The sequence below is a fragment of the Crocodylus porosus genome, unplaced genomic scaffold (assembly GCF_001723895.1).
Source record: "Crocodylus porosus isolate Cpor-Errol unplaced genomic scaffold, CroPor_comp1, whole genome shotgun sequence".
NCBI classification, from domain to species: Eukaryota; Metazoa; Chordata; order Crocodylia; family Crocodylidae; genus Crocodylus; species Crocodylus porosus.
Genome location: NW_017728951.1, coordinates 26,170,153 through 26,186,444, shown reverse-complemented (window position 1 = coordinate 26,186,444; position 16,292 = coordinate 26,170,153). Strand labels below are relative to the sequence as shown.

The 16,292-nt window shown below is 46.6% G+C and overlaps 1 protein-coding gene across 1 annotated transcript in view; it reads right to left on the bottom strand.

Annotated features, from left to right (window-relative positions):
* Positions 1-9,954: 9,954 nt before the first annotated feature.
* The window catches only part of LCOR (ligand dependent nuclear receptor corepressor), a 27,403-nt gene continuing 21,065 nt past the window's right edge, over positions 9,955-16,292 (bottom strand). Inside the window, exon 7 of the mRNA XM_019555737.1 lies at positions 9,955-13,760. Coding sequence (XP_019411282.1) covers positions 12,791-13,760 — 970 coding nt within the window. The 3' untranslated portion in view covers positions 9,955-12,790. The remainder of the gene's footprint in view (positions 13,761-16,292) is intronic.

Here is a 16,292-nt window from a genome sequence, read left to right as displayed (position 1 = left end):
CGTATGCCAGGGAAACCAGGGCCTGCAAGTAACCTGCAGTGATGGCAGAGCCCCTCATGCAAACGGGGCACCGGCATTTTACTGTCAGCAGGCAAACCCTGAGCTGGCCAGGAAACCCCGCAGCACCTTACTCCCCAAAAACCAGTCTGCTGGCAGGACCTGCCCACTCCCCAGCCCCACGCAAGAGCTGGAACTATTCTTGGGCATCCTCCACCAAACTGCTGAGCTCCGCCTGTGCCAACCTACTGCCAGCCCTGGGGAGATATGGGTGCTACCAGCAGCTCACCTACTACCGAGAAAATGCTGTTACAAGTCACACCAGAGACGAATGACGTCCAGCTGGACTTCCAGAGCTGCGGCCAAGCTCAGAGGTGTAAAAGCCAGAACAGAGAGAGCTCATCTTGTAAGCAGCTTAGGACAGAGCCCTTACATAAACAAGGCCGTTTTTGGAGCACCACTTTGGGAAGTAAAACCTCATTTCAGCCCCTGCTAATACCCAAGGAGCCGTCACGTTCGACAGGGCTGGAAGCTTGGGAGATGCCTTGACCACAACCGTGAGCCTCTGGGGCAGGGCCAGGGTGCACCTGGGCTGGGCTTCAAGGGCACCTTCTAACAAAGTGGATGATGCCTTTCTGGGATAAGGACACCTGACCCCTTCCTGCTCCAACTTTTGCACACACAAACACAGCAAAACTTCGCATACAGGCCAAAAAGAAAGGGAACCTGCCTGCTCATGGCCTGAGTCATGGCTGCAGGAGGCAGGGTCAAGATGCACCTCATTCAGCATGAAGAGATGCAGTCCCAGACTCGCAGTACCTGCAGTACCAGATGCCATCAAGACGCATCAGTGCCAATGTCAGCATGGACTGGCCGCCTGAGCACATACCCCGGTGCCCCATGAGCTCCGTACAGCCCCGCAGGGCCCGGGTTGCTGCATCTTCATGCGCACATCATCGCACCTAGCAACATGCCTTTGACTACAGCGTGGACGCGCCTCTGGCCAGTCCCTTGGGAAGGCACGGAGCTCCACATTGGTCTGTGAGCTCCTAGGCAGCAGCATTTCTATTTCTTTGCTCTCAAGCTGCTTCAGACCTTCTTCAGCTTTGTCGGGGCTGGAAAACAGGAGCCAATCTGGTATCTTCCCCCACCGGGCACTTTACGCTCTTAACAGACCAGCTCTTGCCTTGCACTTTGGGGACCAGCTGCTGGGCTTTCTGCTTTTGTCTAAGAAATGCAGGAATGTTTAAGCTGTCAATTCCTTTAGCTGAGCAGACCAGACCGAACAGTGAGTCCTGGCCCCTTCTAGCAAATCAGCTTAAAAATTTTGGGGGGTGGTCTTTAAAAAGCCAGTCTTGATGAAACAGGACTTATCCAGCTTGAGGAGGAGATGCTCTTTCCACAAAGAGTAGGCCCCCAGACAACAGGCTATCCAAAGATGAGGGAACAGAAGGAAGAAAATTTTCAGGGAGAGAGAAAGAAAGAATCATCCTTGTGCAATGTTTGTTTTATAGCACACACGTCTCCCCATCCCAGCTCCGTGATGCTTGGCGGACGGCTCGCGAAGAGGGGAAACAACCCATCTCGTGACACACAGACCCTTGCAAGAACGCCCTGGGATTTTTCTTGAGGCTTTTTTTCTGTACAAGACGTTCGGGTCTTTTCAACCCTCCTTTTCCCCAGAGGCCCCCTTCGTGACAAGCCATGCAGGGAGGAAAGATGATGCCCACCAGTTTTAGTCCCTTCACTTTTTCCACTGCCTTGCGTTCAAGCTGTGTGGCTGCCGCCGGCGGTGCCGCGGACTCGGCCCCTCCTGGAACATAGAGCCCCCGGGGTCAGACCGGCGGCCCAGCTAGCCGGGTATCCCGTCGGACCGGGGCAGAAGTGGATGCCCCAGGGGGAGCATGCTGAGCCGGATCTATTCACGACCCTCCCTGTCACCTGCTGGTACTGGAGGTGCAAAATCTCCAACTGCCCTGTTCAATAGCTGCTAACAGATGGATCCTCCATGAGTTTATCCAGGCCCCCGTTGACCCCGGCTGTGCTCTCTGCCACTTCCCATGGCAATGAATCCCACCCATTAACTAGGTGTTGTGTAAAAAAACTGCTCCCACAACCTCCCTACCCAGCCCAGACCCCAGACCGAGCATTTTCTCCTAGGTGGTCTTGGCGTGGTCCGCGGCCCCTTGCTGGGTGAAACGCCACAAGGATGCTGCTTTCGCAGCAATGCAGGCATGTGCTCAGCTCCTCTGCAGTTAAGGGGTCAGCATCAGCCCCCTGCTCACCCAGGCTTCAATCCCACCCCAGGACCCGTCTCTGTCTCAGCGCTGACGTGAAGTCAGTCAGCTTCGACCAGCTCCACAGAGACTTCCCAGGGACGTGAGCATTTAAACCGAACCCTTACAGTGATGCTGTGCATGACCCCCTCTTTGCCCCGAAGTCTGGCTCCAGCTCGGAGGTCCTGCTGGCTGCTCACGGAGGCGGCAGGACAGGCAGGTGGGCGCGGGGGCAGTCCTGTGCGCTCCCACAGACGGTGCAAGGCCCTGTCTCCCCGAGCACAGCGCCTGAGCCCCATCCCCGGCGCTCCTGCACCCTTGCCTTTCTGCTCCTCCTTTGTCTGCTCCCTGTTGCGGGCACACAAAGCAGTCAGGGAAATGCCTCCCCTGGCAGGTGCTCGCATCTGGGGGAGGTCAGCGTTGTTTCAGAGGAACAACTGGTTCTTACAACTCTCCGGCGAGGGTCGGCCGTTACCTCTAGCACAGGGTCAGCGACCCTCTGCCAAAGGGGTCAGCCGCCAGGACCTGTCCCACCACGGGCCTCATCTGCCCCAGAGCAGCCAGCTTCCCCAGCCCCTCGGCACCGGGGCCAAGCGCAGACGTGTGGCTAGGCAGCACCGCGGGGCCCTGTCCCACTGGCCCCCCACATCACAGCCGACCTCTCCGCAGGCCAGGGCTGGCCCGCAGGCTGGTTAAACCCGGGGCCTGAGTTTCTTTTCTGCCTTTGTTCAGACATGGCTCGGAGTGAGGACTTTTGGGGTGCTGGTAGCACGTGTGGACTTGGTTAGATTCACACCCGTCTGTCTCCACCTCCCCTGCACCTCCAAAGAGCCCTTGCAGTCTCGATAACCCTAAGCCTGAAGAATGTTTCCATTAAAAATGAAAAAAGGCCAGAGCCTTTCATCCCTTCTTGCAGAAACCAAAAGGAGAGAGAGATCTCCTTGAGCAACAAACGCGGCAGCTAGGTTTTGCACAGACGAGCCTGCTAGATTTGCCCAGAGACAGACATGGGAAACGCTACTTTTTAGGGTGTCAATTAACCTCAGCAGCTGCCTTTTGTTTTATATTACCAGGGTTAGTACGCACGGAAGAGCGGCTATTGCACAACAGTGTAACGACGCCCCGGCGTCCAGGGTTTAGCCACGTACCGAATGCGGCGCTAGCAAACGCAGGCCCTAACCGTCGCTAGCAGGAACTGAGAAACTTCTGGTGCTGAAGGCTGAGATTTTCCACTGCACTGTCCACAAGGGAGAGTCTCCCTTTCCCTGCCAGGTCCAAGGAGAGCCATTAGCAGGAACGAATGGTAACGGAGAAAGTCCCATCTCTTCCCACGACGTTCGCCATAACCTACTTTTCACGACTCGGCCACTCCCGTAGCATTAATGCAGCCTGCTCCAAGTGGCTGCAGCAAGCCCGGGCTGGAGGGAGGTGAAGAACAGCTGAAGCGCGATGCAGAGCCAAGTGCAGGAGGTGCCAGGGAGCAGGTCCTGGAGGCTTTCCATGCATTAATCAGAGTGGCCAACATCCCTCTGCTTGGAGAAGCGGGCACTGCCGAGGGCGAGTGTGGCTCTCGCGCCAACTCCTGCCCACCAGCTGCAAGCCTCTGGGCCCGATTCCCTCCGCAGGCAAGCCAGCCGCCCCCAGGCGCACCGGGACCGCCACCTCGCAGCCACCTCTCTGGGAAGGTAATCAGCAAGCCAAGCCAAACCACGCCAGAAGAAAGCAGCCTCCACTCCCGATTCATTAATAAATCCTCAAGAAGTCCAACTACCTCATTTTGTGGCGCGACCATGCTCTCTCCACTAGATAAATTATTTACTGGGAAAAGAAAATTAGGGTGTCCGGGGGGAAAAGCGAGCGAGAGCCAGGGAGCTTGTGGAAAGAGGAGTGGCAGCAAGATTGCACTTCCAGCGCTCGCAGGCATCCTCTCCTCGCCTGCTAAAAAGGTTTCGTCGGGAGCCCTGCTCACCACAAGAAACAGATGGAGACTCAAACCGCAATCCCTCAACCAGCCTTCATTTCCCTTCCACGCTTCGTTCCCCCCCTGGTTTGCTTTATTCTTGGCAATCCCAATTTGACGATATCACCGGCAGCTCCTGTGACCATACGAAAAGCATGTTTGGAAACAATACAATTTCGAATCCTTCTTTTTTTTTTTTTTTTTTTTTTTAAGTTTTCACAACAAAATTTATTAGAAGAATAGTGGTTTTGAAAAGTCTAGCATCCAGTGAAAACTACCATACACAACATTACAGCCGGGAATGTGTTTCCAAAATGACATGGTCAAATAATACAATGGAGCCATTAAATCTTACACATGCACAACAAGAGAATTAGCGCTTTTGACATACAATGCAAAAAAATAAAAATAAATGGACCACATGAATTAAAAATTTAAAAGTACTTATCACATACATTAAGACACAGCTTATTTAGTCCAGTCAAAAAATCAGAACTGCGTTAAAAAAAAATTAATGTAGTGCAATCAAACCAAAAACCTTAATTTGTGATCATAAGTGCTCTACTACATAAAACGTTGATCATAGCAAGGAACAAAAAAAGTTCAAATCACACAGTACAAAAAAATCTGTAAATAAATATAAACTACAGTACAAGAGAAATATTAAATTATACAATTCCGTCAAACTGTAAACAGTATATTGAAATGAGGTCCATAAGAGTAAAGGGGGTTCCTGTTTTTTTTTTTCTTTTCCCATGACACTTGAACTTCTAGAGGTCAGAGAGAAATGCCATTTTCCATACTCTTCAGAGACTATGGGCTATATAAATAAAGCGAGGACTCTTTCCAGCTGTAAAGCATCAGATAATACAGCAGAGGTGTCGCGGCAGGTTTTATTTCGGCGGTTCACCTCCCGGCAGCGCAGCAGGCAGGCAGGCCCAGCGCTACGGACGCGAGACCCCTGCGTCTTCCCGAGCACGTGGGAGCGATCCCACAGACCGCCGCGCCACCTCGCACCTCTGCTGATTAGCCAACGGGTTTACACGCTGGTCGCACGGACACCAACTTTGGCAGAAGGTCTACTAATAAACTCAAAGCACGCCCGGCCCATTGGTTTCCATCACAGTGGCCAGTGCACAGAATTCTCTAAAGACATTGCATAACTAGAATGTGGAGGTCAGACACCCAAGGACCAGTGCTTGAATTTAGTAGTAGCGAGGGGGAAAGAAGCAAGAGCCACGTTAAGGAACTGCCTCCGGACAGCGAGCAGAAGCAGTTGGGAATGTATTTCGGTTTAGCTGCGCTGGCTAGTAGTGGCATTTGAAAATATATACGTTTACAATTACATCTATGATATATATGTATATAATATAATACATATTATATAATATATATAGAGTTTTCTTACAATACAATACTAACAGGAACCCCCATACGATCTGCTCAGTAGTAATAACTGAATATACAGAATGCCACTATAAGTGTCTGAGGCACTGTGTGCTGGAGAGTAATATGCAGCTTTAAAATCCGTTTGGCTGAGTTATACCTGGATACCTGAACTGAGTTTTAAAGTTGACATTCATCAAGGATGTGCTATCAGCACGTCAAAAGAAAAGCAAAACAAAATACAAGTCACTGCTAGGTTTAAGAATAGAGTACAAGTACCTGAATTGAGTGAGGATAGTGTGTAAACTGTCCCTGAGGGTTTTTAAACAGTGTGTGTACAAGTTGGATTCCTAAGAACATTAGTTCAACTTACATTGCGGACTGATAAAATACCAACGCCTGACGATTGAACGAGTGGAGGTTAGAAAGAGTTATGAGCAAACACTCAAAACATATTTTATACATTTTTAAAGCAGCAGTAAGCTGCTGTAAGCATACATCCCATCCGGACAAGCAACACCTGGGACTCAGATAAAGGTTTCTATTTGCAAAAAGCCCATCATATATCAATAAGTAAAGAATATTCACCTGCTAAATTAGAATGCACCTAGTTACAGACTAGCAATTCAAGATTAGGTTTTTTAATCAAATACTTTGCTATACTTTGCTATTACATACTAAAATTCCTTAAGCTCACTAATGCTGGTATTCTAATCTAGTTAGGTTTTTTTTTTCTTTTAATGTTCCCCCTTCGGTTAAGAAATATACCGTTCCGCAACTTAAACATTAAGATCCATTTTCAGTCCTCTGATGTAAAAAGCATGTCAGTGAGTTTATATTAAAAATTTACATGGTAAAAAGGCTTGAATTTCAGCCAAATACTGCTCATTCCCTGAAGGCATAAGGGAGAAAGAATCCCTACCCATTTTCCTAGTGATATATTTGTCAAAATGAACACTAAACAATGGCCTAAAATGATGTTTCATTTTGGGGAACTTCCCTCCTCCCGCCCCACCATCCCCGATTCCAAATTTCAAGCCCTGAAATGGTCTTTCAAAATGTTTCCTTCAAACATCAGGCATCTGCACACCCGCTGCCTGAACGTTATAAAATATTGTAGTCTTCTTTACAAGACAGATTCATCTCTCAAGAGAACTTGTGATCTGACCAGAAAAGTGGTTAATAATGATCTCAGACTGTAACACTTGCAGTATCCAAGACTCTGAAGACCAGATAAATTAAGACTCTAGTGCTCTTAACAGAAAAAGTGCTAAAATTCTCCCTTTTCTGGTAATTTACCGGTCAGCCGCGCTTTGATGGCGACAGGCAAGTTGACTGCACACGCTCTCGCGTGCATAGAAATAATCTTCAAAAATCTTTGAGAAATGTAGCACCGATTATTTGATAGAGCGATTAAGAGCTGTAGCAGTTGTGATGTCTTTCTTTTTGGGGGTGGAAAAAAGAGACACTTGGTCAGATTTGATTTGGCTAGCGACCACTAAAATTCTCTTCCGATGTATCTGCCCATGTCCCTGTTCAAGCTCCCATCACACCTGCCGAGACCAAAGTATTTGCAAAGATAATTACTTAGAGCCTTGCAAAATTCCATCGCTTGTTCATTAGGGACAAGTGAGGCATGTTTTTTAAAAGACAATGAAATATTCCGGGCAAAATTTGTAAAAGTCCTTCGCCACTGCAATAAGGGTGAGAAACCAGAGCTTGCGACTGGGCTCATAAAGTTTCATGAGGATTATATAAGGCTATCTTAAACTGAAGGTTTCCAGGAGATTACCTGAGTACGGGTGTAATTTTGCAGGACACGAAATCCATGACTGCTGTAATACTGGTATACAAGTCTTGCCCTAGTCAAATCCAAGGATCCGTGAGCGAGGCGAGCGGTGGGATGTGTACATGCGACTGCTCATGGGGCTTTTTTGGTATATGTGGAGTGTACCTGTGGATCGGGTTTTTTTGAGTCAATAACATCTCTGTTTAGTGATCGAGATATGATGAAATGTGTATATATTACATACTTAAGAAAGAGTAAATCTAGTGATTATAATATTTGCTACATCCAAAAGAACCACAACTAACTAGCAGTGCATACTTTCAGGTTTCTGCAGGATCTAATTTAGAGTTCTGAATACGCTTCAAAAGGACCTGAAAACCTTGACAGGAGCAAAACCCATCCCAGAAAGGGAATCCTGTGGATTTAGCTTGTGTGCTCCTATCGATCGACAGGATATCAACTGGCCCGCATCTCATCGCTGAAGCTTCTCTGTGGGGAAAACCAAGATACTCCCAACCCTCACCAAAGCGTAGGGAACACAACCCTCCCTGTGCTACCATCCTGTTTTGGCAGAGAGTTTAAGACAAAAATCACCATGACAAATAAAGCTTTCTGTACAGCATAAAAAAATTCTCCTTCATCAGGTCTGGAGCTGGAGCATGCCTCCCGAGGATGAAGAGTCCCAATCCCGTCTTCATTAGAACAAAAACTCTCCATTTTATGAATCAGAGCAGCACTGCTCTGGGCCTAGGCAAGGGAACTGCACAGCATTTCCCTTCGCTCCAGGAACACATTCAACAATCTCCCCACTCCCCAACCCCCTGAAAGCTCAAGGACAGCCTAGAAGAGAGACTAAAACCTAAGCTGACTGAACAGACGCAGCTGGGAACGCTCATTCGTTCCACCTGTCACTGGCATGACGATCCTGTCCAGCAAGCACAACGCTGTTTGATCTGAGCCGAGCTCTGCCGTTCAGTAAGCCCCAAGCCTAGCGCGTGATTTTCCCAGGTAGCTTCGCAAAACCCTAACCAACTACTGCGGGCAGGCAACACACTTTCCAGCGTCTCCATGAAGGAAATGCACTGACTCTTGCAACTGTGGGTCTGCCACAAATGGCACAACTCGTCTTCCGTCTGGCCCCAACCGATCTGAATGGCCACACGTGGCTGCCTCTTGTGTGACAGGAACGTCCTCGCAGCAGCTTGGGCAAGAACCACAAAGAAAAACTCCTGATACCAGACCGGAGAGGCTGAACGCGTTACCGAGCGAGAGGCAACAAGTGTGGCCTTTTGTGAAACCCATTTCAGGAAAATTTAGGGTAGGAACGCCTCTGGGGAACACCCGACAGAAACCATCCAGCCCAAATGCTTCCTGCCTCTGCAACACCCAGCTGGAGCATGTGACCCTTTCCGGCTGTGCTCAAGTGCTATGGTCAAGGTAAGGATGCTTATTACAACGTAGTGGGATGAGGATCCAGCCGGCTGAAAGCAAGGTAACAATGGCCACGAACTTGCTGGGGCTCTAACAAAGCACTCTCACGTTTTACAGGTCCAAATAAAATCCGTTACACTTCACACGTGTTGAACTGTACGACAATCAACTCCACATCAGGACCCCGACCGCACAACGCCCAACTCATCTTCATTGATATGCTGCAGCAAAGATTGACCAAGCGACATCTAAACTTCGGCACGATATGCAACTTGATTCTTCAAACTTTATACACACAAAATAAGAAAATCACTTTTCTAGGCTGGGAGCCAGGGAGAGGAATTCTCCTTTGTGATACCTGGACTGAAATACCCAGAGACTGCCACAAGTGTTTGATTCACAGTTTCTTGGCGTCAGCCTTTTCCGACAACATCTACGGAGCACACAACAATACTGCTGAATCCAATGACCACAGCTGATGGGCACCCTCAGGAAGGAGTGAAAACGAGCACCTGGGAACGCCGGATGGGCCGCCTCCTCCCGACTCGCCGAGTCTGCGCGGGGTGCTGCGACTTGCCTGTGTTCGACCATCAGCCTGCTCCCGAGAGCAGGAAGAGGGACGAGGTTTCAACCCTGTCTCCTGTCCAACGGGCCCAAGTAACACGTGTCCACTTACCGGGAATAACTTGAGAAACAAGGCTTTTGTTACACAGACGGCTGCGAGCCACAACCTTCCCACAGCAGCATACGCTCAACTGCGGGGTCTGGCCAAGCAAACTGCCACTCAGCAGAAAATTAAGCATGCTAATGGACAAACATTACTTCCAATTATCTATTCAAAAGGATCCCAAATACTACGCATACAGCTATACTGAAAGCGCCTGTAAAGAATGTGTCATGAAAAAAAGAAATCAAACATCAGTAATCACTGCAGCACCTGGAGTGATACCAGTCATGGGATGAATCACCATGGAGAAAATACGTTAGATGGACTTTGAAACAAAGATTTAACATTAAAAGGTGCACCTGAATATTACAGACTAAATTTACAAACCCTACAATAAGGTAAAATATATATCTTTCGAATATTCAGCAGCTTTTTTTTTTTTTTTAACTTGTTTTTATTTTTTTGAGAGGCTCATGAAATTTTAAAAAGGGACCACTAACGAATCTCAACCATGCTTCACAAAACAATAATGGCTATTTTATATTGCAGTTACCAACGTAATGCAATTAGTGCTTAAAAAATAATCTACACTTTTTTTCTCTCTTTTTTTTTCTTTTTAAACAGAGACCTTTGGAGGAAATATGGTTGTTCAAAAGCTTCTTCGGAAAGAAAGATTACCTGAATATTAAGTTCTCACAGATCTCAAGTGTTAACGTTTAAAAGCTTTGCAGACATGAGTATTACAATCTTCAGGTCTCAGGACGTTTATCTGAGAAAGTTAAGCGTTTGGTTTGTTTTTTTAAATTCACTTTCTAACCAAAGCAAATAATAAAAAGAGTACTCAACTTTTCACTGTCTATTTACAAGCCTTAGCCTACAGTCGGAAATGACACAAGACAAGTTCTCTTTTTGAACTGCAGCATTCAAGGGTAGGCACACCATTCTTCTGCTGCACGATTGTCATCCACTTAACCATACACGTACAAAATAGTCACGTTAGTAAAATGATCACTCCACCGTACACTATAAGGACAAGTTTTATAAAACTTAACTCATACCTCACTTAAATAAAGACAACTGCCAAAAGGTTAAACCTCTCTGAACAGCGTTATGCAAGTGTTGCACTTCTAGCTTGCAGCAAAACTACTGCCCTCACCTTCAACCGCCGATGAACCCACCACGCATTTCACTGCACCTTTATTGCAATCCCCAGTGACACTGGAACACACTGCAGAGTCTATCTATTGAACAGAAAACTGCTTTACATGCTGCCGTGACAGGTAGAGAGCTAAGAGGAACCAGGCTTTTGAGTGTTGAAATACAGTAAGTAAAGAAAAACACAGCATTCTTAGGCCAAGAGCCCAGTCCTTCTCAAGAATGAGCAGTGCATATTTAAAATGACAGCAATGGTGTGCCTAACCTCTGAACAGAATAGGTTGCTGGAAAAGATAGATAGATAGATAGATAGATAGATATCTAAAACAAAAAGGCTAATTGAATTAACCACTCCAGAATTTATTCAGCAGCCCTGGGGCTATCTACGTCGTCCTCCCGTGAACTTTGAGCATCCACTTCCAATCACCAACAGCGCTTAATGCTCTCACACACACAAATCCCAACGCTTCTTTTGGTTGTGCAACTAGGACAATGGCAGTCCTATAAACCTTTTGCACAGATTGAAATTAAGAGCAAATCTTTTCTACCTGAAGAACCAGCCATTCTGATTTGGTCTAACTGTAATAAGTCCAGTAAGCTGTATCGAGCTATTGACCACTCCTGCAGAAAGCATCAAAGACCAAAGTTCTGTACAAAACTTATCCTGGGTCTAGAGAAAGATGAAAATATCACTGTCGTGGAAAAGAGTGGATTTGTGGTGTACGGAGTGCTTAGATGATGTTTATCTGCTTAGGCTAGTGTGTTGCACTACACCACTATTAAACCAACAGTAGGTGAAACAAAAGAAACCTCAAAAAAACAAAAAGAATAGATATGCAGGATATACAAGAGTATTTCCTGCTACTGGCAACTGTAGTATTTAAAAAGGAAACACCCATTGGGTGTTCGACCCTGACAGTGTTACAGCTAGATATGATGTGGAGCCCAAATCCGGTCAGGCTACCTGCGTGTTTTATTTCTTCCCTGAACATTAACACAGCTCCTTCATTAGCGTGGATATTTGGGCAGACTATTGAGGTTGTCATGTTTATGAAATCACGGGTTTGTTGTTTTGTTTTTTTTGTGGTTTTTTGTTTTTTGCAAGATCACAGTAATTTGTTACACGTACCCCCCTCTCCCCGATTAGAGTTGCTTAAACTAGTTGTTGGAACCACACCGTTTAGTAAACTCTGAATCATGCCTGTAAAAAGTGTATAGGTTGCAAAGAACCACAGTTTTGTTAAAATGAGGCATACCCTAATACATCATTTAGTGTACCCTGACCACTCCTGACCACGAGGAGCTCGTCTTCCGTGAGATAAGGCTACATCCTCAAACAGGTGAATCTAAATCTCACCCTTAGAAAGTATCAAACAAAATTACAGTGAAGGTAGTGTTACTACGTCATTAACCGAAGTATTTCTGAAGGTAGTGTATGTAGTTTCCCCTCCCCGCCCCTCCGGGTGAGCACTAAGCAGATTGCTAATGGTACATAAATTGAATTTAGAAAGAAAATGGCAGAAAGCCTAATTAGACCCGATTGATTACCTATCTAATAACCAATCTCCAAGTTCAAGAGCTCTGCCATTCCTCAAAGAGCTTGATTTACCTTAATCCTTCAATCAACTCGATGAAAGAAAGAAGAAAAAAAAATGTTTCTGGAGAATGTGAGGCATTCTGAATTACAAAACGACAGTCTGATTCTCATTCAAAAAAGCCTGGTATAAGAGTGAATCGGTTTAACGAAGTGGACTTGCTTTTTGAAAGGCAAACATGGAAAAAAGAATTCAAACAACAAAAGAACAGGCAGGCTCTACAGGTAAGGAGTCCACTTCCAAGTGTCTGCGCTCTTTAGTGAGGTAACTCAATTCTCTAAAACAGTAGAGAAACATGCAAAGGCAAAAAAGGGGGAAAGAAAAAAAGAAAAAGAAAGAGAAACGGTGGGGGCAGATTCTGAGCCATACCAGGCTAGAAAATTTACAAATATGCGACATTCAGAGCACACCTTTCACCTGTGACCACACAAATCTATGCTAGGCGGCAGAGAGGAATGAGGTGCACTCGGCGGTGGTTGAACAATGCAGTAGTGCTCACCCAGTTTGTAAAGTAATTGGCACTCTACAGCCTCCCTACTCATCTTTTGATTCATTTGCACTTTGTGCTGCTTCTCCCTGGGGATCTAATTCAATCTTTACCGAAACCTCCTGCCCCTCCGACCTCATTAATTTCATTTTTTTCTTTGGAGGGTTTTTCAAAGTGCCCAGCCTCTCTTTAACTTTGTACTCCAGTGTACTGTGGGGAATCCCATAAATACTCTGAGCTTTCGAAACGCTCATTTTCCCGCTCATAACCACAGAGATTGCTTCCTCCAGGATCTCGCTGTTGTACTGTCTGTATCTCCCTCTTTTCTTCCTAGGTTGCTTGGAGCCAGGATCTCCCTCTTGATCGGAGGTGGGATATGGCTGTCCAGAGGTAGACTGCTCAGCATCTGAGCCCCAGGAATCTGGTCCAGCTTCCAGCAAATTTCTCCTGTTTTGCTTCGGAAGAATAGCCCTTAACTTTTTACTAAGCGCGCTCTCCGTTTGTGAACCCATTACCAAAGAGCTATAGCTGTACTGGTCGCCAGTGCGGGACTCCCATGAAAGGTCCATGCCTCGAACTTGTGGTATCTTTAAATCCACAGGAGATGAATGGCTCATGTCCTTTTTCCCATCCTGTTTAGTTTGAAGTGCCATTTTTTGAAAGGCAGAGTTTTCTGTAAGAAAAGGAAGGTCACTGATGTTGCTGAGTGCACCATTTCCCCTGAATTTCATGCGGCTGAAATTGAATTCGTAGTGTGGTTTTGCCCAAGAAGCCTCCCTGGATAATATTAAGTGCTGTCCATGATTCTGCAGTCCAGATGGCCCATGGCCGGCAGCGGTAGAAAACTGGTTTCTGCTCAGCAGCTCTTCGCTAATCTGCAGTGATCGAGCCAGCGGCACTTTAAGAGCTGTGGAGTGGCTATAACCTTCCCTGGTGCCATCCTGCAAGCTTCTTGGAGGTACCCCATCACCACTCCGGTGTCCCTCTGGATGGTGCTGGCTGGGTCTCCCAGGTCGCCTAATTGGATGGAAGGAAACTGATGTGAGCAGAACTTGCACAGGTAGGGAGGGATGGGTGAGAGGGCCACTCCTTTATTAGAAGGCCTTGCTTGGGTAACATCACTTTTTGTATTTATTTTTTGTCTCTAATTATTTTAGATTTTTTTATTTTTTTATTTTTTTTTAAGTCTCAGCATCAGTCAGTTTAAAAAAAACAAACAAAAAAACCTTGTTCGCAAAAAAAAGAGAAGCTTTTTGGGCAAAGAAAAAGGAAACCTTGTGGCTGGTCTCTGGTTGGGTTCACAAATTCTTGGAGCAGAAAAGGCTTCGCGCAAGCGCCTGAAAATAGCACCTTAATTATAAATTACAAAGTAATAGTCAGTCTCCATAGATCTATACATGACTGTGTTACTAGTGTGACGTTACCACTAAACAAGCACAGTAATAAAAGAGTAAGCCAAGTGATACACAATGCGACATGATCGACACAAACGGGACTGCCGCTTGCAGCACGTACCCCCGGGGCGGGGGGGACCTGGGCCTTTGGTTGGATACACCACATGCAAAAGTTGCTGCCCAGGACCAAAAGGCTTAACGGGACTCAAAGGCGTGTACGCGTTGTACACTCAGCGTACGACCTGGGATGCGGCAGATCACACAAAGACACGCTGCCATGCACTAACCTGAACTTACCCCACTTCTTCCTTTTAAATACAACTAATCGCAGACACGCGCATCCCTGAGTCTGTTTGATATACACCGAGGCTAAAAGAAACGGTTCCTTCTTACCTCCAGAACCGTTATTCAGGTTCCAACTCTACAAAGTTTAGTCCATATCCAGGGTTAGTAACAGGAAAAATCAGTGGGTTTTTCATCTTTAAAAGTACTTGTTTGTGTTCCACACGCCTTGCTTTCAAAGGGTGTTCTCACAGCAAGGAAACACTCATTTTTTTAAATATTTTGCTTATTACGGCTATTTTTAGTCATCTAAATATGCCACCAATCAGAAGCAAAGCAGGCTAAAGGATCAAAACCCTCAGTTCTTTCCACGTTCTAGACACGCAGTCATGTAAAGGAGGAGACTGGAAAGCATGTCAGAGGGAAGCAATTACATTTTGAAGCTCAGGGAGAGGATGAGGTCTGAAGCCATCCTGTTTCAGATCAGGTGAGGCTTTTCAAGGAGAGGAAAGCACCGCAGGAAAGCTACACTGCGTTTCTGGAGCGCTTAGATTAGACCCTTGGCTGCTGTCTGTAGCATCTGCAGCACTCGCTAACCTCCCTCCAGAACTGGACATGGCTTAAAAGCTGTAACTGCTAACACGAGTCCACATGGATGCTGAACAAAATCCATCTGTCCCAAAGAACGGTGTGAGGCACAGCTCGCACTGCCGCTGGCTTTTCAGATCAACGCTGTGCTACAGAGCCAGTGGGGAACACGATGCACTAGGACGCTACCCCAAATGTTACCGAACCTAAGATCACATTGGCAGCTTGCAAGGGCACAGAGCGCCACCCCTAATCTGTGGCGGAGCAGACTGCGGTTGCCCTCACCTGCAACACACCTGTGCAGGCACCTCGGATGGGTCCTAGGTGTGGGGATGCGGCAATTCTGGACCCCAGTGGCTCTGACTCAGACAGAGCATCAGCTGCTGGGACCTGCGGCCTCCACATGTCCTTCCCCACCTTAACACACAAACAAGGAAGCAGACAACTGAGCCGCAGGGGCTTCTGCTGCCTTTGTAGGAAGAAAACAGAAATGGAAATAACCTTTTCTGGACTGAAATACTGAAGAACTGGTTGCAGGAGGTTTCTTTTAGAGGTGGGGGCGGGGGGTCCTGAATGCAGAGGACTGCATAAGCAAATACTTGAGATTGCAGCTTTTACTGCCTAGTAATAGGTCCTGAAATAATGCCATTGCAAATCTGGATCCAAAAATATAGTGTAGGTTAGTCAAGTCAATGGTTGCCAGTACTAAGTTTTTAGTTGTTAAAAATCCAACAACTTGCAAAAGACTTTAATGTAAAGTCAAACCCAACAATTAGCTATGAGGTAAACTACCTAAAAGACTTATGACTACACTCCATTAATCAAGCCTTCTCCGCTTATAGCGAGGTCTCGAGGTAACATCTTCATCAACACACAGAGCCCCTTTACTTTCAGCCTATCCCCTCCAGTCCAAATGCCTCGTTACCATCCGAGGATAGAGAGCCAGGAGCAGCTATAATCATAAGAAATCTGGAGCCTCGAAGCAAGTTTGCTGATAGAATATTCTCTGGTACCCTGAACTAACTGTGGTAAAAATGCTGTGATTTCCTCTTTTAAACGGGCTTCATGCTATAGAGAGCTTACAATTCGACTTCCTGATATCGTATCAACTATACCTCTGATGAGCCGGAAGCTACCAGGCCTTCTGTAGCGCTGCCTCTCAAAGCCAGCATCTGCACATGCTACGCGCATCTACTCACGCTGCTAGTCACTGAGTCCAAGAAGAAAGTAAAGGGAAACCTGCTCTCAGAATAAATTGGCCAAAAGAAAAGTACTGAATGCTAAC